The following is a 23,029-nucleotide window of genomic DNA, read 5'->3' as shown; positions in this document are numbered from 1 at the left end:
AGGCAAAGTCAGAAACTGGAATTAACGATCAAAATATGATGATGACAACACCACCACAGAAATTTAAATTTAAACTTTCTTTGTGTAAGAAGTAATTTATTAGCTGATGTTTAGAGGTCTGATTGGGCAGGAGTGATGTTTAGATTAGTGCAGTCTTGGTTTGCACTGTTGTACCTTGTTGCTGCTGTAACTTCTATAGTAATTTCATATTATTTACATCTGTACAGTATTTCTCACTGGAACTCTCCAACCAATTGCAAATATTAGTTTAGCCCCATACCCTTCTGAGTGAAAGAGGAGACCTTATCCCTGTTTTTTCAGGATGAAGAATGTTCTAAAACAGGGGATGACTTACGTTTGCAAGTGTATTCCAATATTGAGTACATCAATAGAGAGCTATGCTTAATACGTTTGTGACCTGTGGAAGCTTTCAGAAAGTTTGTTTTCTTCTGAGCTGTAAAGAAAGTCAGTGGCAGAGCCAGAATCAAAGCTACTGCTTTTAATTGATAGAGTTAACATGTGCCCCGTCCACACTGCTTCTGCTGGTGGAGGTTGTAGATCACTGAGGCTTTTGGAGCTGATAATCAGAAACAGTTGTTAGTCTGGACATTTAACATCAACACTGATTTTTTTGTTTTGTTTTGTTGTTGTTGTATACAATAGATGTAAACGTTTTGGCTGAGATTCAGGAAGCTTTTAGGCTCCTAAGTCCTTTTTAAGTTCCTGCCTCTCTGCTGAACTTAATGAGAGGTAAAAGCCTAACACTTCTTGAATCCAAGCTTTAAAGGTAAATTTTAATGATATTTTAGGTGACAACAACATAACTAAGGCATGTATTTTCTGATTTTGAATTGCATTTGTATTATATTTATTCAGCCCATGTTAAAGAAAAATGCATAAACCTGTTTGTTCTTTCAGGAGTGCATTAGAGCCTTAGGCCGAAATAAACCTCATACACCCTTCAGAGCAAGTAAACTTACTCAGGTGCTAAGAGATTCATTCATAGGAGAAAACTCCCGTACCTGTATGGTAAGTTGATTTGGTAACTGTTTGTTCTAACAATTACAAAGAGAGAAGTTGCTGGGAATTTAGGCTTTTATGTTTAAAATTGGTCGCTTGTGGCAATGTGTTGGACTTAAGTTTATCCACTAACTGACACTACATGTGGAGTGAGACTTTCAGCAGAGACATTTCAGATAACTTGCTCCCTTCTCACTTTTTATTGGCCTTTCTTATTGCTTGTTATAGTTTTCTAGCTAGCCACCTAGCTAGAAACACTTCTAGCTTGAGAAGTTTGTTTGTTTGTTTGTAATAATGTCTTAATTATATAAGAGTATTGTTTGTTGACTCACAACTTTGGAAAAGGTGGTGTAGACTGGAAGTACAGTGGTGAGTTACAATCTTTGTATGCTCTAGGCTGTTAAAGGGGCAAGTAATTGGGATAGATGAGGTGAGTAGTTGTGTGTTGTATACATGTGCATTTGCATCAGTCTGAAAAACAGAATTATTCTGTCGGATGGTGGACAGGGCAGATAAAAGCACTGATGTCCAGTCGTTTTATTTGTGCATCCTTAATATACCTCTTTATGGTGATGCAAACTCTCTGCAGTGGACACTGATTGCTAGGCTTCTTTGTGTTGGTTAGTTTTCACAGACTCCTTGGAATTAATTAGTCTAGAGGCCAGAGAAGTCTGCAGACCACAACATGAAAACCATGGTGTTAGGGCAGCCTAGTTCTTCCCTTTAGCTGTTAGGTATGGTTCTAATTTGAAAATGGTGGTAAAATCGCATTTTTTTATTAATCTTTTCTCCTTCAGTTTTCTGATGAAAAGACAGGTTTGTTTTCTTTCGCACTGAGACATACCTGATCTAGTTGAAGATGTCCCTGCTCGTTGCAGGGGGTTGGACTAGGTGGCCTTTAAAGGTCCCTTCCAACCCTGTCCTGGTTTCAGCTGGGATAGAGTTAATTGTCTTCCTAGTAGCTGGTACAGCTTGGGGAAGAGTGGCTGGAAAGCTGCCTGGTGGAAAAAGACCTGGGGGTGCTGGTCAACAGCCGCCTAGAATATGAGCCGTCAGTGTGCCCAGGTGGCCAAGAAGGCCAATGGCATCCTGGCCTGTATCAGAAACAGTGTGGCCAGCAGGAGCAGGGAGGTGATTGTTCCCCTGTACTGGGCACTCGAGTACACCTCGAGTACTGTGTTCAGTTTTGGGGCCCTCGCTACAGGAAAGACATTGAGGTGCTGGAGCGTGTTCAGAGAAGGGCAACCAAGTTGGTGAGGGGCCTGGAGCACAAGTCTTATGAGGAGCAGCTGAGGGAACTGGGGTTGTTTAGTCTGGAGAAGAGAAGGCTGAGGGGAGACCTTATCGCTTTCTACAACTACTTGAAAGGGGGTTGTAGTGAGGTGGGTGCTGGTCTCTTCTGTCAGGTGGCTGGAGATAGGACGAGAGGAAATGGCCTCAAGTTGAGGCAAGGGAGATTTAGGTTAGATATTAGGAAAATTTTTTTTACTGAGAGGGTTGCCAGACATTGGAATAGGCTGCCCAGGGAGTGGTTGAGTCACCATCCCTGGAGGTATTAAAAAAGTGAGTAGATGAGGTACTTCAGGACATGGTTTAGTGGGCATGGTTGATGGTTGGACTCAATGATCTTGAAGGTCTTTTCCAACCTAAATGTTTCTATGATTCTATGATACAGGGCTATGGTTTTGAGTTTGGTGTAAGAAGAATGTTGATAACACTGATGTTTTCAGTTGTTGCTAAGTAGTGTTTAGTCTAAAGTCAAGGATTTTTCAGCTTCTCATGCCCAGCCAGCAAGAAGGCTGGAGGGTCACAAGAAGTTGGGAGGGGACAGAGACAGGGCAGCTGACCCAAACTGGCCAAAGGGGTATTCCATACCATGTGACGTCATGCCTAGTATGTAAACCAGTGGGAGTAGGCTGGAGGGGAGAGTCTTTGTTTGGGAGCTAACTGTGCATCAGTTCGCGAGTGGTGAGCAATTGCATTGTGCATCACTTGTTTTGATATTCCAATTCTTTTATTCTGATTATTGTCATTTTAGTACTGTTATAATTATTATTTTCTTCCTTTCTGTCCTATTAAACTGTTCTTACCCTCAACCCTTACTTTTTTTCCTGGATTCCATCCCACGGGGGGGTGCGGGGGAAGTAAGTGAGCAGCTGTGTGGTGCTTAGTTGCTGGCTGGGGTTAAATCATGATGCAGTCAAAATAATGAGTTTGCAGCATAGAAATATTATTCAATTGGAAAACATTATTTATTGAACACGTAAGACCTCTTTTAAGATGCTGGTTTTCCTTGTCAGTGAAGAGACATTTATTGTAAAGGGATTCCTCAACAAGATACAGATTTGATCCAGTGTTCTAATGTGCCATTAGAAAGTAAGACATTTTGCAAATATGTGGTGCTTTTCAATATGGAATGCGTATAAAATGATGTGATTTTAACTTGGTAAGAGATTCTTGAAATGTGCTGGTATAAAATACCTGCTAGGCCTTTCCCACTTGCTTTCTGACATACTAATCTGTAAGTGGGATATTGGTGTGAAATTTATTTGGTAATTTCTATACTTCATTTTTATTTGACTTTTCCTTTTATCGTTTATGGACTTCCTGCTGGAATTTTAAAAGTTATATCTTTAGGGGTGGAGCACTCTGTTCTGTATATAATGTTAAACTATGATTTGGAAACTTGATTTTTTTCAATTTCAGAAAAATATTTTGAAAATAACTTCATAACATTGACAGTTATGACTAGGCTCTGTTTCATTCTAAAGAAATCCAGAGACATACAGTCAGCGTAAACAGGTTTTGAATTTTGTTAGCCATTGCAGTCTTACTGAAGTTCTTGGCCTTAAATAGTTTCAAAAAACATTTAAAGTTGAGAAGAAAAAAATTCTTTACTTAGGAAAACAGTTAAACAGATGCTTATCTGTAATATTATTAAGTACAGTTTTGGACTGTGGCCAAAATAGATCTCTCAAATCAGTATACAGTCTGCTTGAATGGAGAACAGCCTACAAACAGATATATATATATATATTTTATATATATAAATATAATTCTGCTAATTGTTTGCAGGATATATTAGACTTATTTTCTACTGAGTTGTGTATTTCCCTTTTTGAGGAGTCTTTATTTTTTCAGTTAGGGTTTTGCATTTACATATTATGTTACCAAGACAGTGAGATGGGGGAAGTTGACTGAATTTCTATGAATTCTTAATGTTCCAGGTATGGTTAAAAAAATTAAATTGAAGCTTTGACTTGACATCTGTCTCCTTGAGATGTCATTGTATAAGGACAGCTGTAAATAGTAGACAGTTTTTGTAGATGATCTCTAATGAAACTGGAGATTAAAAAAAAATACAGTTAATTTGAATTCATCTACCCTTTCATCTGTACAAAGTGACTTATTAATGTGTGGCTTGTTTTCTCCAGATTGCTACCATTTCTCCAGGCATGGCATCATGTGAAAACACTCTAAATACGCTGAGATATGCAAATAGGTATGGAAAATGTTATTGCTTATAGCTATACTGGCTGTTGATCACTGACATTTGGAATAGCGTTGTTCCATGATGTATAATTATTTTAGCTACTTGAATAATTTTATTGTACTTGCATTTCTTAACAAGATTAAAACCAAATTACTGATCCAGGCTCACATTTAATTTAAATTGTCACTTTTTAGAGCCATTACAATAGAATCAATAGAAACTGCATTTAAGCCGTTATCCAGAGATGGATAATGTAGATTGCCAGGAATGTGGGAGATGCCGCTATTAGTCTTGCCCCTGCTCTGGAGGCACCATTTCTTGCATTAGCGATAGCCGGTATTCATGGTGATTCCCTGGTGTGTTAGCTGAAATACCTTTTGGCAATGTGGTTTGTTTTTTTTTTCATCCCCTGGATAGAATTGCATGGAGTTGCCAGTCTGTTTCATACATACATATGAAATTTTACACTTCCCAACCTCAGGGAAATATCTGAGACCCCTAAGTAAAGAGTCAGTTAATCCAACAGTGACTCTGTCATCAGTGTAGAGAAATTAGCACCTCCAGAGGCTGATGAAGTGCTTCTGAAACCTGAACTGCTCCCTGAAACTGTTCGTCTCTCTCCAGTGAGTGTGAAAGGAGCCTTCCCCTGCTGCAGTTCTCCTTCGTTTAACGTCTGAGGAGATGGGGTGATCAGGTTCTGTGTGTCCTTGCAGTCAGACCTGCGACCCAGAGACCCCCCCACGCTTTGCTGCTAGTAAAGGAGGCAAAGACGCCTCCGGGCCATGGGAAACCCTGTTTTTGCTAGAAGAGGCTACCATCTAGTGGCCCGCTTGCCCCAGTGAAGGATAGGGCAAAACCCTGTCTGCTCCCGCTTGGCTGGGCACCCGGCCAGTCACTAATTGGGCACACAGGGCTGCTAGGAAGGCTTACCACCCACTCCTTTCGATATCCAAACATCTCTGCGTCTGGATCAAGGGAGCTAGTAGCAATTCTGCCTGGCTTGGACCAGTCTGTGTGATTTCCTTCCTGGTGAGAAGGAGGCATCTACTCCCCTGCTTACAGTAACATAATGAAGTTGCACATTCATGGAGGCTTGTTGGATCTTTAACCCCTTATAGAATACATGTTGCTGAAGTGAATCCAGAAAAAGACACTGCACAACTAATTAAACACCTATTTCTAGTATACTAAATAGTTGCGCTGAAACTGTTTCTTCCCCTTGGTGTTAAATTTGTACATTGTTATGGAGTAAATGCCTGTCACTGTAAAGTTGCTTCATGTGTTTTGTGTAGTATTTTTGGTTTTTTTAGCAATATAGCTGTTTCGTAGTACAATTAATTTTTAGGTGCTGGACACCGAAGTGTGTGGAGTGTAAGATGGGGCAGAATAGAATTTAAAGTTTAGTAGCTGTAATGGTTTGATATTTTAAAAGGACCCATTTAGTGGAATACTGAATGTAGAGCAAATTTTATTAACTGCACCAACTGAAATTTGGAATTACCCTTCTGAAAACACTGCTGTTATAGTCCCCTGAAAATTAGCAGCACTGGTTTTGTTCAATGTTGTTAGGGATCTGTAACTCTGTTTGCAGAAGGTTTAAATATGTTGGCACACTTGCATTTTAATACAAAAATAATTTTATCATTAAACTATTAAAGAAGTATGCTAAACAAAGAGTTGTCATTGTAACTGTGTTTATGAGAACATTTTCTGTTAATTTGCTGCTGTATTTTGCTGCTGCAGAGTAAAGGAATTTGGAATTAGTCCTTCGGACATTCCCTTCTCACAGGGTAGTGGCAGTCGCTCTGATCTCTCTCCTTCCTATGAGTATGACGACTTTTCTCCTTCAATCACCAGGTCTACTTCATTCTATACATGGAATCTTTATTTTTAAGTTTTCTTTTTGGCTATGTAATTTTACAGACCAACCTTTCATTAGTCCCCTTGCCTTGAGTCACACATATTTTGTTTTTATTTTGTTTTTATTTTATTTGGCAGGTGATGGTTCTGCATGATCTGCAATCATCTTCCCAGTATTTTGTTCACCCTCCTGAAACATCCACACTCTGTATCCAGGCTTGCTAGTTTCCTTCATACATTTTAAAACAAAATGGTGATGTCACCTTCGTACATTTAGTGGACCAAATCTGACAAGTCTGTGCTTAGGCTAATCTGAATATCTCAATCAAAAAAGAAAACAATTTTCATACATACATGTTTTTAAAATTTTTCATCACTCTGAAGAGGAATGAAAAACAGTTTCATTGTAGTAAATAAGTGCTACTTGAAAAAATGTTTTTCCTTTTAAAAAAATGAAGAATATCTTCTAAAACTTGTTATACTTGCAGACTTTGATGTGTCTGTTTCATAAATTTGCTTTTAAATAGGCTTTTATTTTTGACAGAATCAGTATCAATCTTTTAAACTATTTTCATGCTGCAGGACCCTAAAATTTTAGTAAGATATTTTCACCTTTGAAATTTTTTTAATTAATGGATCTAGTCATTCTCTGAGATACTTGGTTTCTGAAGAAAATAATAATTTGCACTCTTGGTGGATTTGCTTATAACAGCTAATGGGGCACTGATTGACTAAGTTTTTTAAAGCACAATTGTGTGCACAGAAGAAGAAAGATGGTCAGGTTTAGTGTGCTGAATGAACTTTACTTTCAAGTATTACTCATGTTTAAGGAGTTAATATTGAGGGTTTGGAGATTTTTGCCCTCTTAACTGTTAATGAGTAGTAAGTTTTCAATCAGAAAATGCCTCTTGCTGGAAGATGGACTGCAATCCACCTTCAAGTAGTTGAAATTCAATGGTCCATGCTTTCCAGGAGTTGGACTAACATCTTTTTGTCACTGAAAGTACATTAAATTTGTGAAGCTGACATCATCATCCTTATTAAATGAATTAATTGTGCATAAACCCATAGAGCTTTATTTTTGGTCATGACTCTTTTGCGTGGGAAGTTTACTAATTTACAAATGAAACATTTTCTGCTTGCAGGGTGAAGGAGCTGACAGTCGATCCTAATGCCGCAGGAGATACCCGTCCCATTATACACCATGCTCCCAATCAGATGGATGACTTGGACACACAGTGGGGTATGGGGAGCTCTCCTCAGAGGGATGATCTCAAACTGCTTTGTGAACAAAATGTGAGTGGTTTACAGCATTGCATGGAAAGAGATGATGATAAATACAGTGGCAGAACAAATCCAGAGTAATGTGTATTATAGCCTGTTAGCAAGATCAAGTAAATACACGCTGTCTCTTCACCTTTTCACTTTATGGTATTATGTTCATTCCCATACAAAAAACCCCCCCAAACCCAAACCAAAAACATTTCTTGAAGGGTGAGAGGAGAATGTTTTACTTTTCTTTATCTTCCTTGCTGATCAGGGCTTTTAATGTCCAGGCAGGGTCCGCTCTAGGTTCTGGCGTTCTTTAGTGTGCATTTTTTTCAGTATAACTTCATCTTTTTGTAGGCAGTTAGAAGTATCCTGGGACATTCATCTGTTTTATTTAACGCTCCTGTGGTTTTGAGCATTATTTTCCCTGCATGCAATACCCATTTCAAGTGAGTTTGTTTTTCCTCTGCATTTAGAAATCTGGCTAAGGATTGTTCCTCCTCCTGACATCCTGATTTTCATGGGGTAAAACGCCAGTGCACTGTTTGGGAGAGAACCATGTTGTGTTCCCAGCATGTTTCCCTGGGCTCCAGGAGTGGGGAGCTCAGAGGCATCTTCCAAAGCACATTTTCACCTCATTGCTGATTATCAGCTCTAGTCCTGGTTCCTTACATGTTCAACAGGGATTAAAACTCAATTTGTGAAAATGCTGATGAAAGAAAAGAGAAATCCTTACTATCCTAGGACTCTATTTTATAAGAACATGCTAGTGATTCCTAGAGCTTCCCGCTAGACAGTCCTTCCAGCCAGGTATCCTTTCATATCATAATTTTTCATTGTTCATGCTTAATCATAAATTAAGCTTTATAATATGTTTTTAAAAAGGTTTCAAGGCATCATATAAGGAACTATGCTGCCTTGCTAAAGCATTAATTACAACCTATGTAGCACTTTCCCCTTTGGTTGTTAACTATTCATTTCTAAAGAAGCCCCATTTGCCCTAGTTTGTAAATCCAGGTTGTGCATTCCTCTAATGTATTAATCACTAGGTACATTTTAGATTTCTCACTTTACATTTTTTCCACTTTTTTTCCAAAGCATTAATTTAATTTTCATTTCCTGAAATGTTTTGAATGTAATTGCTGTTCCCTTTATTTGAAAATTGTTGTCTGTCTGTTGTGATATGCATAACGAAAAGTCCTGACAGAAAACCAGAGTTTTCTGTAGGCATTAAAACCTACTAGAAATAAGCATTCTTCCCTTGTGACTTCCTCTTTGCACTGTTTTAACTTGCTTTTTTAATGTGGAGTATTCTGTTTTCTGATATTCACTAGAATTAGTGGCTGGAAATTCTTAGTGAGTATGAATTAAATTTAACTCTGTGAACATTTTGAATTTACTGCCCTCTCAGCTAATTTCTGGAGATTTTCTTGTTAGAAGTATTAAATTCTATTTTTGACAGTGTGTGAGCCAACATGGGCGGGAGGCAGGAACAACCACAAAACCACAGAAGAAATGCAAAGCGTAAATTTATTTTCATTATCTCGCGAGCCAGGGGATCCCTGAAGCAGCACCCGGGCAGAGGCGCACGAGTGGGAATGCAGGCACTGTGGAGCTCGGTCCTTGCTACGAGATCTCTGAACCTTCTGCTTCTGCCTGTTTTTCAAGGATTCCTGCAGGCATAGTTGACCACTGTGCTTTGATCTTTCCCACAGCAGGGCAGGAGTCTCAAGAAAGTTCAATAGGGTGCCTCTGAGTCTATCACAGGCCTATGTTATCTAAACAGAGGTGTTCTACCTGTCAAGCAGACAAGACTAAACAACAGTTAGTATGATACATGTTTTCAACAGCTCAGCTGCAAGTGACTTGGTGGGGTTTTCAATCCTCCTTGCCAGTCTTCCGTTATTTTCCTACAGACAGGTTCTGCCTTCTGCCTATTTCTTTTCGTGTTCTGTGGTAAGATGAGTATTCTGTAGCTACAGTTCTTTCCAGACTAACAAGCTTAACTATTGTTTTTAGGAAGAAGAAGTTTCTCCGCAGTTGTTTACTTTCCATGAAGCTGTGTCACAAATCGTAGAAATGGAGGAGCAAGTAGTAGAAGACCACAGGGCTGTCTTCCAGGTAAAAGATGGAGCTCTGCTTTCTTTTTATCCTAATCCAGGAATTCAGGTTTTCCCAATGAAAGTGCATACTCCTGAAGATGTAGGATATCATCTGGTCATTTCAGCTGCTGTCAGAGATTTCTAAATTGTTTTATTATGCTGAGCCCATTGTAGCAAACAAATAGGGGCAGATCCTATAACCACTAATCTTTGTCCTCATGATGAAAGAGAAGCATATTTTTGTATCATCCCAGAAATTTAGTAAAATTTTCCTTTTCTTCTCAACAAACATTCCTAAATAGACTGTTCATCCTAAGAAGAGTTGCTGTTTTCTTTTTATTATTTTTACTATTCACTGTATTTTCTCTTGTAGTCCTTTTCCAGCACTAGTGACTGTGTGTTTTTTCTACTTGCAGGGAGTTTATTCAGATTGGCCTTGAAATTTTCAATTTCACTGTCAATATTCCTATGCCAGAGCTAGCAATTAATAGCAGTGTCTCTAACACCACCATTTCTGTTTTGTCATTTCACTCTAAGACACTGCAATACTCCCTCCAAGTATCTCATCTGAGTATCCTTTTGTAACTTCTCCCTCTGAGATACTGAGATCCAGAAGAGACACGTATATTTCTAACTGCCTGTTTGCTTCCTTTTTGCAGATACATAAAGGTTTTCACTTGCTATTAGTCAGGATCTTTGGAAGGAATACTGCCCATGCAGTGTAATGCTGGTCAGCGCCACAGAGCCTTTTGCATTCAGAAAATAAATTGTAGTAATAAGTATGAGTTACTAGTTTTCAGAAGGAAATGTGAGTTGCTTGTTGTTCATAAGCATAGAGTCTTTAGGCAGGCTGTCTGTTTGACACATCTGCTGCAAGAGAACAGCAGAGCATTAAACCTGTGGGGAATACACGCATCTCCTCAATTTAGGTATCTAACTTAGTGGAACATTGATGTGTGTTCATAATACAGTAGGATGCTAAATAACACATTTTACAACAGATGTAGAGATTTAGTTATTATGAAACATTAGCCCTGAAGTAAAACATGCAGGAGTGTGAAAGTCATATGCCATATGCCGTAGCTGTGTCCTAATGCTTGCGACTTCTGGAGAGACAAGCTCCATTAGTTTAAGATTCTGCTTCTGTGTGTCCATCTGGCCTTCTGCTGGAGATTACTGCTCCTCCCAGCAGTCACTGGAAGGAAACGTGTCCAAGCCTCATCTCCTTTTGTTTGCAGCACGGCTTGTTAGTTTATGCTGTGGGTGGAGGTGGGCTGCAGCAATACAAAATCTACCAGCTGTACTAGGCAGAAGTTGTCTTCTGTCAGCTTTCTCCTGGAAGCTACTGATACAAAACATCCTTTCCTTACAAAAATGTCTAAAATAGATCAATGGAATGAATTGTGCTCTAGAGCTGTTGGTCTTCCTTTCTCTCATGGATGTATGAGTTTACCTTCTATGAGATGAATCCTGTCCCAATGTGAGCTCCATCTGTCCTGCAAGCCAAAAAACATACATGGGGTTTGCACTATGCTTTCAATATTACTTGGGCTACTGAGCACAGAGGGTAAGGCTCAATTTTAGTATTTCAGGCCCAGCATGCCTAAAACTGTCAGCTGCTTTCTTTTTTTAATCAAAGCATTTCCAATGGGATCAGTTCTCCTGCTCACAGCTTTGCATAGTTCTGTAAGCTTTAAGCTCCTGGTTGCACTCTTCTTTGCTGCAAGACTTTTTTTTTTTTTCCTCTGTTTTTGTAATATTTGGAGTGCAAAGATGCTGAAGAGCTGCTCTAACCAATCTTCACTGTACTCTTATCTATCTGGGGAGTTAACTCATGCAATAGTGAGCTTAAAATAGCTCTTCTTTTATACAGCTTCTCTCAAAACTGGTTTTGATTATGGACAGAATTATCTTGGCTCCTTGACTGTAGTAATGACACTACGATTATAGTCAGTGGCAACCTGCCCATCCTTAATATTGAAGCCTGACTTCAAAGTTTGATACCTGCCTAAGGGGACAGAACTGTGACAAAGTTCTGTTCTCTGAGTTTCTTAGCTTTACAACCAACTAATATTCTGAATTTGAAGAGAACTGGGGTAGCTGGGGTTTACCTGCTGCTGGTGTGACAACTGGAATTGAGAAACAATGTAGAAAACGTACAATTTTGCTGAATTAGGAGTAAGGTTTCATTTTAGGATTGAAATCTGTTATATTGAGGTGACTAGACAGTAAAAGTGCAGTCATCTTGAGAAAAGGTCTAATTCACCTCTTTGTCTGAAAACCTGTCTTGAAACTTTCCTAATGTATTTATTTAGGTTTATTTAACTTTCATCTAGGAATCTATTAGATGGCTGGAGGATGAAAAAGCTCTTCTTGATATGACAGAAGAAGTGGACTATGATGTGGATGCTTACGCTACCCAACTTGAAGCAATTCTAGACCACAAAATTGATGTTCTGACCGAACTTAGAGGTAGATGGCTTTTAATCACTTTCGTGTGCATTATTAGCAGTGTGTTTTCATGGACGCTTGCAGTAATAATGAGGAGAAAAAAAGAGTGTGGTTATGTTTTAGTCTTTTTGTCCCTTATGATGCCCTGCAATGTCCTGTGGAAGGAACATTTATTCTGCTGCCTAAGAACAAGTTCACATCTGTGCTCAGTTCGTCCTGGTTTAAAGGAAAAATCTCTGCTTTACCTCCAGGAAGTATAAATGTTGATCCTGCAACTTTCCTTTTCTTTTCCTTTGTTCCAAAACAATAAAGGAAGGAAAAAGAAAATCCAAACAAACAAAAAAGAAGGTAATGCAATGAGGAAAAAGTAGTAGGAACTCGAGTTCCTGCTTTGTTGCATTTTGTAGTGTAGCAGGGAGCCTGCTTGTTGTTTTTAAGACTGTGCTTAAGAGTGGTGTCAAGCTCCGAGTAGCTTGGTTGTTAGCTTACTTTTTCTTCAGCAGCCTTTCTGTCTGAATTTTGTCAGCCTCTCTTTGTTGAAAAACAAACTGCAGATAATTCTTAGTGCCCAAAACTGATTCTTCCACTTGTCTTCTAAAATCAGCTTGTCAGGTAGGTACCTCATGGAGATGAATTTTTCATTTTAATTTCTGTAACTATTTGGACTCCAGGAAGGATGCTATACTGGTAAAAATTCAAGTGTGGGGTTGGGCACTGAGGGGTGGGGGGTTTATCTGTGTTAGAAAAATCTTACTTTTTACTCAGTCTGAGTATCTGCTCTAAGTTAGAAGAATACATCAAGCAAATCAGATGTGGCCTGCTTGCCTTGGAAGCATGCATTGGCACCAGTATACTTTAGCAAAGAATAGCAGGTACATTGCTTTACTTCTTATGGGTGATGGCTTCCTCTTCAGAAGACAATTTGAGATGCCAGCAGTGAAAAAACATAGTTTAGGTGACTCCCTGTTCTTCGAAAACTTATTAAGACACTGCTTTTGAAACAAGGTACCAGAGGTAAAGGCTAGCTAAAAGACCTTTGCATCTTTACAGGCAGCATGATACATGTATAGCTTTACAGGAAGGAAGGACTATTAAGTCAAAAATTCTTTCTCCCAGTAATTCTTTCTCTCTGTGTTCTGCTCATGGCACATAACAGTTACTGATTATGTCAGCTTTTATTTCTGTCACTCTGGGACTGACATATTTATGTTGTTTGTTTGGTTTCCTTCTTCCCATTCTTGGGCACATTACTGGGGAATGGAGTAGGACAGGAACAGAAATATGAAAGGAAGTTACACTTCCTTTCTCAGATTTCTCCCATTCTTGTTACAGTTATGATGAAACAAATGAATGATTCATTTACCTATTTACTGTGAACAATTTCCAAAATTTAATCACAAACGCTTTTCACATTCATAGATAAACAGGGGGGAGTAGAATTTACTCTTGCCGAGTTTTAGAATGTACAGAAGTGACTGGTTGTATGGTAAATACAATTTTGCATGCCTCTAAGGATGGTTTGGGAAGTGCTGGGAGGGAAAAAGATGTATGTCGTGTGTATCTGCCTATACTCTGTAAGTTAGAAGCAGAATTTAAGTGTGAAGAGGTTACATGCTGGGAATGCAATTGTGCAGTTTCCAAACCTATCCTACCTAGAGACAGGGGTAGCATCTAGGAAGGGACTAAGTTGCTAAGCAACTTGTTTGTATGGCGAGTATTGAATTTAAGCTTATCTCAGTCCTCTTGTAGCTTGTAGCGTCAGCTGTTTTTGTGGAGGAATGTTCTTTGTTGTGCATTAGGATGTGGAGTATCAGGGCTTAGTTTCAAGATCTGTGTTGAGCACAGGCACATCAGTACTCATTCTCTCTTTTTCATTAAAGATAAAGTGAAATCTTTCCGGGCAGCTCTACAAGAGGAAGAACAAGCCAGTAAGCAGATCAACCCGAAAAGACCACGTGCCCTTTGAAATGGGCCTTTGCTGTTAAAGGAGTCCACGAACCCCTACTGCTGTAGCACACATTTGTTAGAAAACCCAGTGGCCGTTAGAACTCAACTACTTGAAAGTGTAAAAACGTTAGAAATGTCTGTGGAAATGTCCTGTTTCTTATTCACCTGAATGACATTTTCAGTTTTGTGTGAAATGCTCCTATGATGTCTACAAAATGCTTCTAGACCAGACAGCACAGCCATGCAGGGGTCAGATCTGTGAAGCACTTTGTTTAAAATATTTCATTTATTCAAATGGTGAATTTTACATTTGGAAATATTTGCCATGTTTTACATAATGAAGTAAAGCTGTGGCCATTAAAAAGTCACAGTATTTCCTTTTGACTATGTTCCGTTTTGTTACAAAGACCAGCTGTGCAGTTTTAAATTGTGCTTGTGTGCATGCACACCGCACTAGTGGTTGTACGTAACTTCTACAGACAGCTGTGCTTACCTCTTCCCATTCTGTGCCTTGATGAAGGCTACTTAACCCTAAACATACTTTCTGAAGCACAGCCTTAATAAACAACATTCCTTTTTTGTCAGTATGAATTACCTTTAGTGTGTGTACATTTTTAATGTGCTTTGAGACTTTTTTTATTTGGTGGCTAGTTCCATTTCACAGGATGTGCCATATCATTTGAACAGGAACTGCAAGAGCTGTTTAGAGTGGACAAACAGCTGAACATTCCATCCTTCTTGTAAAGATCTGGAATTTAGATTTATCTGAATTCCATAAAGAATGGGTATATTAATTCTAACATTTTTCTCTGTAATAAAAAAAAACAAACCACAGAGCAAAAAAACCCACAAAAATATAAATTAGTTGATGTATAATAAAGAGTAATGTTTAAGTACTGAGGAGAGTTGTATCTTAGGCTAATGCAGATACACAGTATGTGGTATGGTGTGATAATGCTGTCAGAGTAAAGGTACAATCTGACTTCTGTGTATGGATAGGATAACTGTGGAAGTTCAGGGATCCAGCTAAATACATACATATTGGCCTTTCACATACTGTTAAAATTTGGCTTTTGATGCATGACAAACTTACATGTACATTAACCGTAGTTTGCAGGTAGTTTGAGTAGCTCTGTTGCTTTAAAAAAAAGTAGCTAATACCTATTTTTCCCTTTGTACAGTGCCAGCAGCTGAAAAGTGCGGTGAAACTGCATCATTTGAGGATTTTGCACAATACCTCTACCTAGCGCTAACAAAAATCCCATAAGTACCTGAATTCTCACAAATGGCGCCATGTGTATCAGCACTTTTTAGGTGGTGGCACTCAAGTTTATTTTTGCAAGTCAGTATCCAAAAAAGATTGACCTTTCATGTAAGAACTTCTTGTCAGATGAAGAATTGTAGACCTCTCTAGGAGTTCTCCCTGTTTCCAGCAGACTCTGCCTTGGAGCTGCATAAAAATTACTTTGGGGATAAAAGCCTGGTTGTTTGTGCCAGGCCTGGAATAAAGGGAAGGAAATGAAAAGAGAGTTAAATGAGCCAGGAATTCTTGTAGTGTTTAATGTTTGTATCTATCTCCCGTAGAAAGGTAGGCCACGGGAAGCTCTTGTCGCATCATGGTTAAAAATAATTAAAAAAAAAAAACAAAAAAAACCAAAAAAAAAAACCTCCTGTGTGTAAACATGAAAACTGAAACAACAATGTAGATTTTGCATAATGTGTTTAATAAATTAAGCTATTAAATGAATTACAGGTGAGAATTTACTTCTGTGAAAGTTCTATTGTGCTTTGGGCAGGGTTTCACTTTGTAAACACCTCAGAGTTACACTTTTGAAAAGGCCTGATTTCAGAATGAGTATTTACCTCTGGAACTAACTCTTCTGTACAAATTTGTCATACATGATGAAGTTTCCCAGAGCACTGTCCTGACTTTTTTGAGACATGCTGCAAGACTAGAAACATCACGCATCTTTCTCAGCATTTGTTAAGAATGTCATCCATCACAGTTAAAAGCAAAACCCAATGAAATAGAAGGCAGCAGCTTTTGTTAGCAGGTGACAGCACGGGTTATCATATCATACTAGAGGGCTTCTTTGAAGCTGCTCTAGAGAAATCTTGCTTTCTAAAAAGCCTCTGAAGATTGAGACATCCTACATGAGAAACAGTGGCTTTCCTACTATTCTTCCATGCAGGCCTAGAGCCACAAGCAGGCTGTGGTTTACAGTGGGTACCAAAGAGGACAGGAAGGGCAGAAGCAGTTACGATTTCAGCAGCTTTTTACTAAGCCTTGTAAGTGACATGTGTCCTCTGAGGTAGCAGATGCAAGCTCAAATTGTGTCTACTGTGGGGGGACTGTTCAGAGAGTCTTTGTAACAGACCCTGCTGTAAAGGTCAGATGTACACTGATGCTGAAGTAGTCAGAATCAAGATAAACTGACACGGCTGGTTACAGCACTTGAATTCCTGTAGCCTATTGCTGTGATGGACTGGTATTACTTGAACACGACTCGGACAAGCTTATCTTGATTCCTGTCCTGTAAAACGAAAACATTTAGGAAGCGTGACACAAATCTCCAGCATTTGTTCCTTCTAAGCATATTGCTATGAGTACCTACCTCACTCATAAATTGGTTCTGTATGAAGTGAAGTGGCATTAGAATCATTAAATTACAAAATAAACGAGCAATTCAGTTTTCCAAGACAACTTCTCAGGATGCCTGCACATTCAAGTGTGTATTTCTGTACATGCTTCCAAGTCAATGACTTTTAAAGAACTGACATCGCATGTGTATAAAATGAAGTTACATCTTAGTTTTTGGTAATTTGCCTCTTCTCCACTTACTACGGTCTTACACACTATACTTGAAAAAGTGACATACAATAGTTAATAATACACAGTCACACCTTCACCCTTGCATGATGCTACAGAGTTAATAGTCCAAAGTGGATATTTCTTTTGACAGCTGCTATGCACTTAATGCAGACCTCCTTGGGAAAACTTTGCCTTGTCCTTAATAACAAATACATATAATCCAAACTATATTAAGACACTTCAGTAAGTCTTTCTGCCAGGACACAGGCATGCATTGCTCTAAGACTCACTGAAAGCTTTGATCTATGCTAAAACTCCTTAAAATTCAGCCTTGAAGGCTGAATTAGTTTTCTTATAAAAACAGCTGCTTGAATTTACACTTGACAAAACCTGCCTTCTGTCTGTGCATATAAGCACTGGTTCTTTGGTAGTTTTCTGCTGGTTCCTACAGCAGTTTGATGGCAGTAAGTAGGGGGTAAAGGAGATGACACTGGTAGTTTCAGGTACCTCAATAATATTATTGTAAATGATACCAAGCCTACAAGATAAATGCTCTTGTTTCTGAGAAACAGTTACCGGGATTTCTCCAAGAGTACTAACAGACCTGGAATGTGGGTAGCTACCAGAGAACGAATGGAAGAGACAGGCATTCCAAATCAAAACAAAGGGTTTAAATACACTTTAAAACAAACAAAAAAATCCCGAACAAATGAAATGACCGCAACTCTGGTTTTGTTGCCCAGACCAGGCTTACAGGTTGTACTGTTGAGGACTGTGCAAGAATATACTGAGATGAAGTCCATGATCAGAGAATGCAGATTTCAATTACGGCAGCATCAATCCATGTTATCTGATGTAGTTAAAAATATGCTGTCACATGGGACTCCAGCACTTCGCTTCAGTCATGAAAGAATTTAGCGCTGTTAAAATACAGAGCAGCAGTTTCTTGCCTACTACCTGTGATAAAACTGCACGTAAGGCTTTAATAAGAACCAGAGTGTGCGCACTCTATTCTTAGTTCATGGCTTTTGTGAGAAGAGCTTGTCCTGTTGCAGTCACTCTGGCTTAGGTAAGACTTCTGTGACAAAATACAGAACATCTTTTATTCTTCTAGTAGAATCTATGAGAAATGGATGCCTTCTGAATTGAAGCCATGCAGCAGTCTGAAAGAGCAAAATATTTATGTTACAATTTCTACTTCAGCTTAAGGTATTTCTAAGATTTGCTGGCTGGCAAAGGACATCGGAAAATAGCATGAAAGCTGCCATCACTGTTCAACTGCCATGAAGAATTGTTACAAATCTTAAACTAGAAGTTATTAGCAAATTTGCCATTTTAGAGATGTAGGTATATTTTCAGTGCTGTTAGTTATATTGCATGCTACCAGGTTTATTACATTTCCTTAAAAGAGCAGTAGCTGTATTAACTATCACACTGAGAAACAACTAGGAATTTTTATCTTAAATTACGAGAGGATTCATGTTGCCACTTAAATTAACTGACCAGAAGTAAAAGCAGAATGTAGCAGTTAGTTAATTATTCAAATTTCCAAATTACGCTATAGATTATGTCCTAATCCTCAAGACAGAGAAGGGCTATGTAAATCTCCAGGGAAATTATAAGAACCAATTCCATTATTAAAGCCATTTTTAGAGGAGACCTAGAAGGGTCTAGTACACAAATACCAGAAATAGGGATCTTTAGCTAGTTGCTTCTCAATACTGTAAGCAGCAGTTAAAATATATATAGGGGTTAAGTGTTTGTTCATGTTCAGGACTGGAAGCAAGGAGTGTCTGGTATTGAAAGGAAAACGTGAGTTAGTACTATTCCTGTGTAACCCAATACTAATCTGTGCTACACAGGCACAGATACAGATAGAATTTGAAGAAGCTTAAAGAGGAAAAAAAAAATACCTAATGAAATCATCTATATCCATTGAACGGGCTCGTTTTTCAGAGTAACCTGTATTTTTTAGGACCATCTGTATTTTCTCTGCAATTTTGAAGTTTTCAGGTATTTCCTGTCAATGGAAAATAGGATACAAATTCATTTTCTATTCATAGCATAGAAAAACATTCACTGAAATCATCTATTATTTTCCTGCTTTTAGAATAGTTCTTGTTCCAAGTGATAGAAATAAGTTGCATTTTTTCTTGTATGGATTATTGTATTCTTCTATTCTTGTATCTGGATTTTTATACCTCAGGTCATTCACTATAAATGAATCACAACAATATTGCTAAGCAGGCACAAAGAGTTTTCTTACTAGATTCTTACTAGATTAGTAAAAGTCCTTGAGACATGTACAGCCAATATGTTAATAACATACTCAGCTTTCAGCTTTTTCACTGTAATTTAGTGACCTTTTTAGATTTTTCTCTAAGAGAAGAGGTTAAGTTCCTCCCTCCCTCCAACTCTCTTGGACAAACTCTTAACATGTTAAACTTTTCAATGTTAATTTTTCACTCTTACAAAAGTCAGTATGTAGGTCACAGTAGACAAAAATAGTATTTAATATATTAAAAAGGAACTTACTGTATTATGTAAGGAACAATGAATTCGGTAATTATGATCCAGCAACTGCTCTACAGCACTTGACCTAAAAGAAATACAAGTCTAGAATGAAAATTGAGCTTTAACTAGTTGTTTGGGTTTTGTTTTTTTTTTTTTTAACTTGATTGGTTGTAAACCTTTACTATAAAAAACTGTAACAACTACACAGAGCTGTTCTTTTTTAACAGCTGCCTAGTTTTCTTCTAAAAGAAAAAGTTTGTGACCTCAGTATAAATCTTCCATCATTGGTTTATCCCCAACTGTGCTGGCATGCATATAACACTGCTACGCATTTACACAAAAGAAATGGTTAACTGGATGGGGTCTCAAACTTTGAAAAGATTGCGTTCAATAGAAGTTACTTACTTAAATGCTGCAGAGAGTGTCTTGTTTTTCCTAACAAAGGCTATCCTTACCAGACCATCCCACTCCTGAAATTAAAAACTGCAGAATTTACAGAAAGGAACATACAACATACAGCTACTACAAACAAGAACAGCCACTACTGGCAGTTTCACAATAATATCGACACAAAGAGAAATCTTTCAGGAAAATAATCTTTCTCAACAATACAAAACCAGTTGTGTCTTGGACAAAGCAATACAAATAGAGGAGAAAATACTTCACCCACAAAACCCTTTGAATTGTCCTTTTTCGTGGCTAGGCACTGTTGGCCAAGATCTTATGTGCTGACAAGGGAGACAGATACTTGAAGAAAATCCAGCTAACCTTGGGCAAGGCTTGAAATGGTCTTGAAGACCAAAGCATTTTAAAAATGAACTTTAAGAAAGACTACCCTGTAACATCTGTCTTTTGAGATAATACACACTCATCTGAAGATAAAGACTTCTCGTAGCTACTCCTGTAATCATAAGCAACAAAGCCATCGGCCCAGATGGGTCTCTGGGAGATAAAAAACCATGATGAAAGGGAAGGGACATCATTACTAGCAACTCTCCAACTGATAATGGAGGTGGTACCTCAGTCTTGTCAGAAACACTGTAAACAAAACTACCAAAACTGATGGTGGCACATTCAGGTAACGTCCTAATGCAAGCCTGATCAATACAGGAATAAGTATTTTGGAATTATGTAAATGCCAATGAATAGCTGGTACTTAGTAGTGAAAACAGCACATGGAACTGAGTAATAAGTAAAGAGAAAAATGAAATTAAGTGCTATCACTAGTATGTTATATTTATACGATGCTCACCTGGAAGTTGATAGGTGGTGGTGGGTTCTTTGGTTCTATTCTGACAACACTGGATTCAACTTTGGGAGGAGGCCTGAAGTTGTTCTTTCCAACCTGTTAGTCAGGGGAAGTCAGGCAGCTGTATGAATAAGCAGCAACTCCTCACATTTCTAGAAATGTTCTTTTATCTTTGATAGCTCTGTTAGCTAACGCAGAATGACGTACCTTCATCAGATGGTCCACTCGAGCTAATAACTGAGTATTAATGGAGAGTCTGCAGTACAGCTTCGTTCCTGGTTTTGCAACCAAACGAAGTGCAAATTCCCTTTGAAACATGAGTATCGCACACCTGAGAATAACAGAAATGAGGAAATGAATTCTAAGTAATCAACTTTTACGTCAAAAGCCAACTAACACACTTTAGAAAACACAGGATTTGCCCCAGTGCTTAGAAGCAATAACGGTTTGTCATAAACAAACTCTGCCTTAATTAGTTCAGAGTGCATTAAAAAACACCAAAACACAAAACTTGGTGAAACGATCTAAATCTCCTTAAAGCTACAACAGAATTTGATTCTTTATACCGCTAAATGGATCAGGATCAGAAAGACGGAGGCTACTCTCAGAGTTTTGTTCCTGACTGTAACAAATCATATTGAATAATTCTACGATGAGTCCTTGAAATCCAAACTCCAAAAGCTGACCGACCAGTAATGTCACTAACACTAGCCCTTCAGTGAGAGAAATCAAGAACTGCTGACACGTTGAACAACACACAGAAGTACCTGCACAGTTATATTCTTAGAGCAGGCAACAGGAAGTGTCTTGGCTTCAATCCTGCCCTTTCCACCCTTTCTTTCTCAGGTAGGAAGGCATCTGAAATGCTACGATGCCCTGCTTATCACTGGAGTAACAGTTATAATACTAGTGTAAAGAGGTGCAACTGCTGTTTTCATCAGCTGGACACTCACTGATGTCAAGAGTAAATCTTCGGCTTGCGTTTAATACATCGACATAAACTAATTCCCAGGCACTGGCAGTTTTCATATTACACAAAAATCTTGGTGCGGCTGTGATCCATCAAATCGGTATTTTAAGAACTAAAAAAATTTGATTTGGAAATATTTTTTAATTTTTTTTTTTTCTATCGGGTAATACAGAGCTCTGTTCTTCCACATACCTGAAAAAAGGTCTATGAAGCAACAGCTTGAAAACAAAAGGTGAAGAAATCTGAGGAAAAGAGCGATGGCATTAGTAAAATTTCTGGGCAATTACCATTTAAAGAGGAAAAGCTTTTGCCATGTTGTTTAGCCCATACCTGGTAAGGCAAGTTAGCCACACATGCATCAAAGAATGGTAACTCTGTTTTCAAGACATCTCCAACCTTGATTTCAAGTTTGTTTGCCAGACACCTGGGGGAAGATACACTGTGGTTATCCTCAGAGAAGTATGTTGCCAAAGTTTTTGCCAAAGCCACCTCTCCACTGCTTTAAGTGCTCGCTATTTCCACAGTTGATACTTACGTGCCCTGGACTCTCTTCTGAAGTTCCCCAACAAGCCTAGGGTCAATTTCACAAGCAATAACCTGAAAACAAAGTACGTATTTGCAACTTTATACAACTCCTCCTAACTGGGATTAAAATTTCAATTGCTAAAACCCTTTGTATCTATTGCTACAGGGCATTTAAATAATTCTTAAAAATCCCCTATTAGGCTACGCACCTTCCTCCCTTCCTCCAAACATGCAAGCCTTACCACATAAATGGGTAACAGCAACACAGTTTGATAAAACCATGCAAGACTTACATGAGCAGCTAAAACCTCACTGGAATTATGCAAGTGTTAAGAAAAAATATCCACAGGGTAATTCTGCTTATTTGAATCAAACAGATGAAGATCCTTCTCTTTGCTGCAGCCTAAGCCACAATGTGGTTACAGCTTGGGGGGCGGGGTGGGAAATTCGCACTTACTTTTTTTACTTTCTCTAACATTTTTACCGTCATGTTCCCGGTTCCCGGGCCTACTTCCAGAATGACATCGGTGCGTCGCAGGGCAGCCTAAGAACACACGGCGCTTCGGTTATTCTTCTACAACCGATTTCAAGCAACCATTTGATTTTAAAGCGAAAGGCACGTGCAGCTCGGGAACGAGCCGAAATCAGCCGGCAGAGGAGCGCGAACGTCGTTTAGAAAGGGACGAGGGGAAAACGCTGAGAACGAGAATGTCTTAAAGCTAGTCTACGAGAGATCTTTGTTCCGAGGGTTGAAAAACAGGCATGCGGCCACCTTAAAAAAAAAAAAAAGAGGAAAAGGGGGAAAAAAAAAAGGGAA

The 23,029-nt window shown here is 38.6% G+C and overlaps 2 protein-coding genes across 3 annotated transcripts in view; one reads left to right on the top strand and one right to left on the bottom strand.

Annotated features, from left to right (window-relative positions):
- The window catches only part of KIF2A (kinesin heavy chain member 2A), a 36,822-nt gene extending 21,060 nt beyond the window's left edge, over window positions 1-15,762 (top strand). For both annotated transcript variants that reach the window (XM_010580543.1, XM_010580542.1), the window contains exons 14-19: window positions 919-1,029; window positions 4,455-4,522; window positions 7,519-7,669; window positions 9,662-9,763; window positions 12,081-12,216; window positions 14,076-15,762. In XM_010580543.1, coding sequence (XP_010578845.1) covers window positions 919-1,029; window positions 4,455-4,522; window positions 7,519-7,669; window positions 9,662-9,763; window positions 12,081-12,216; window positions 14,076-14,161 — 654 coding nt within the window. In that variant the 3' untranslated portion in view covers window positions 14,162-15,762. The remainder of the gene's footprint in view (window positions 1-918; window positions 1,030-4,454; window positions 4,523-7,518; window positions 7,670-9,661; window positions 9,764-12,080; window positions 12,217-14,075) is intronic.
- Window positions 15,763-17,083: 1,321 nt separating this feature from the next.
- Window positions 17,084-23,006, bottom strand: DIMT1 (DIM1 dimethyladenosine transferase 1 homolog (S. cerevisiae)). Its single transcript, XM_010580541.1, has 10 exons — window positions 22,670-23,006; window positions 22,223-22,284; window positions 22,018-22,111; window positions 21,880-21,929; window positions 20,925-21,048; window positions 20,721-20,813; window positions 19,874-19,938; window positions 19,490-19,553; window positions 18,868-18,974; window positions 17,084-18,117 (listed from the first exon to the last, which is right to left on the bottom strand). Exons 1-10 carry the CDS (start codon window positions 22,700-22,702, stop codon window positions 18,075-18,077), a joined length of 735 nt encoding a protein of 244 aa, XP_010578843.1. The 5' UTR covers window positions 22,703-23,006; the 3' UTR covers window positions 17,084-18,074.
- Between the last annotated feature and the right edge of the window lie 23 nt (window positions 23,007-23,029).

This window comes from Haliaeetus leucocephalus, unplaced genomic scaffold, assembly GCF_000737465.1.
Source record: "Haliaeetus leucocephalus isolate CR32 unplaced genomic scaffold, Haliaeetus_leucocephalus-4.0 Scaffold722, whole genome shotgun sequence".
NCBI lineage: Eukaryota > Metazoa > Chordata > Aves > Accipitriformes > Accipitridae > Haliaeetus > Haliaeetus leucocephalus.
This window is presented reverse-complemented; position numbering and strand designations above follow the sequence as displayed.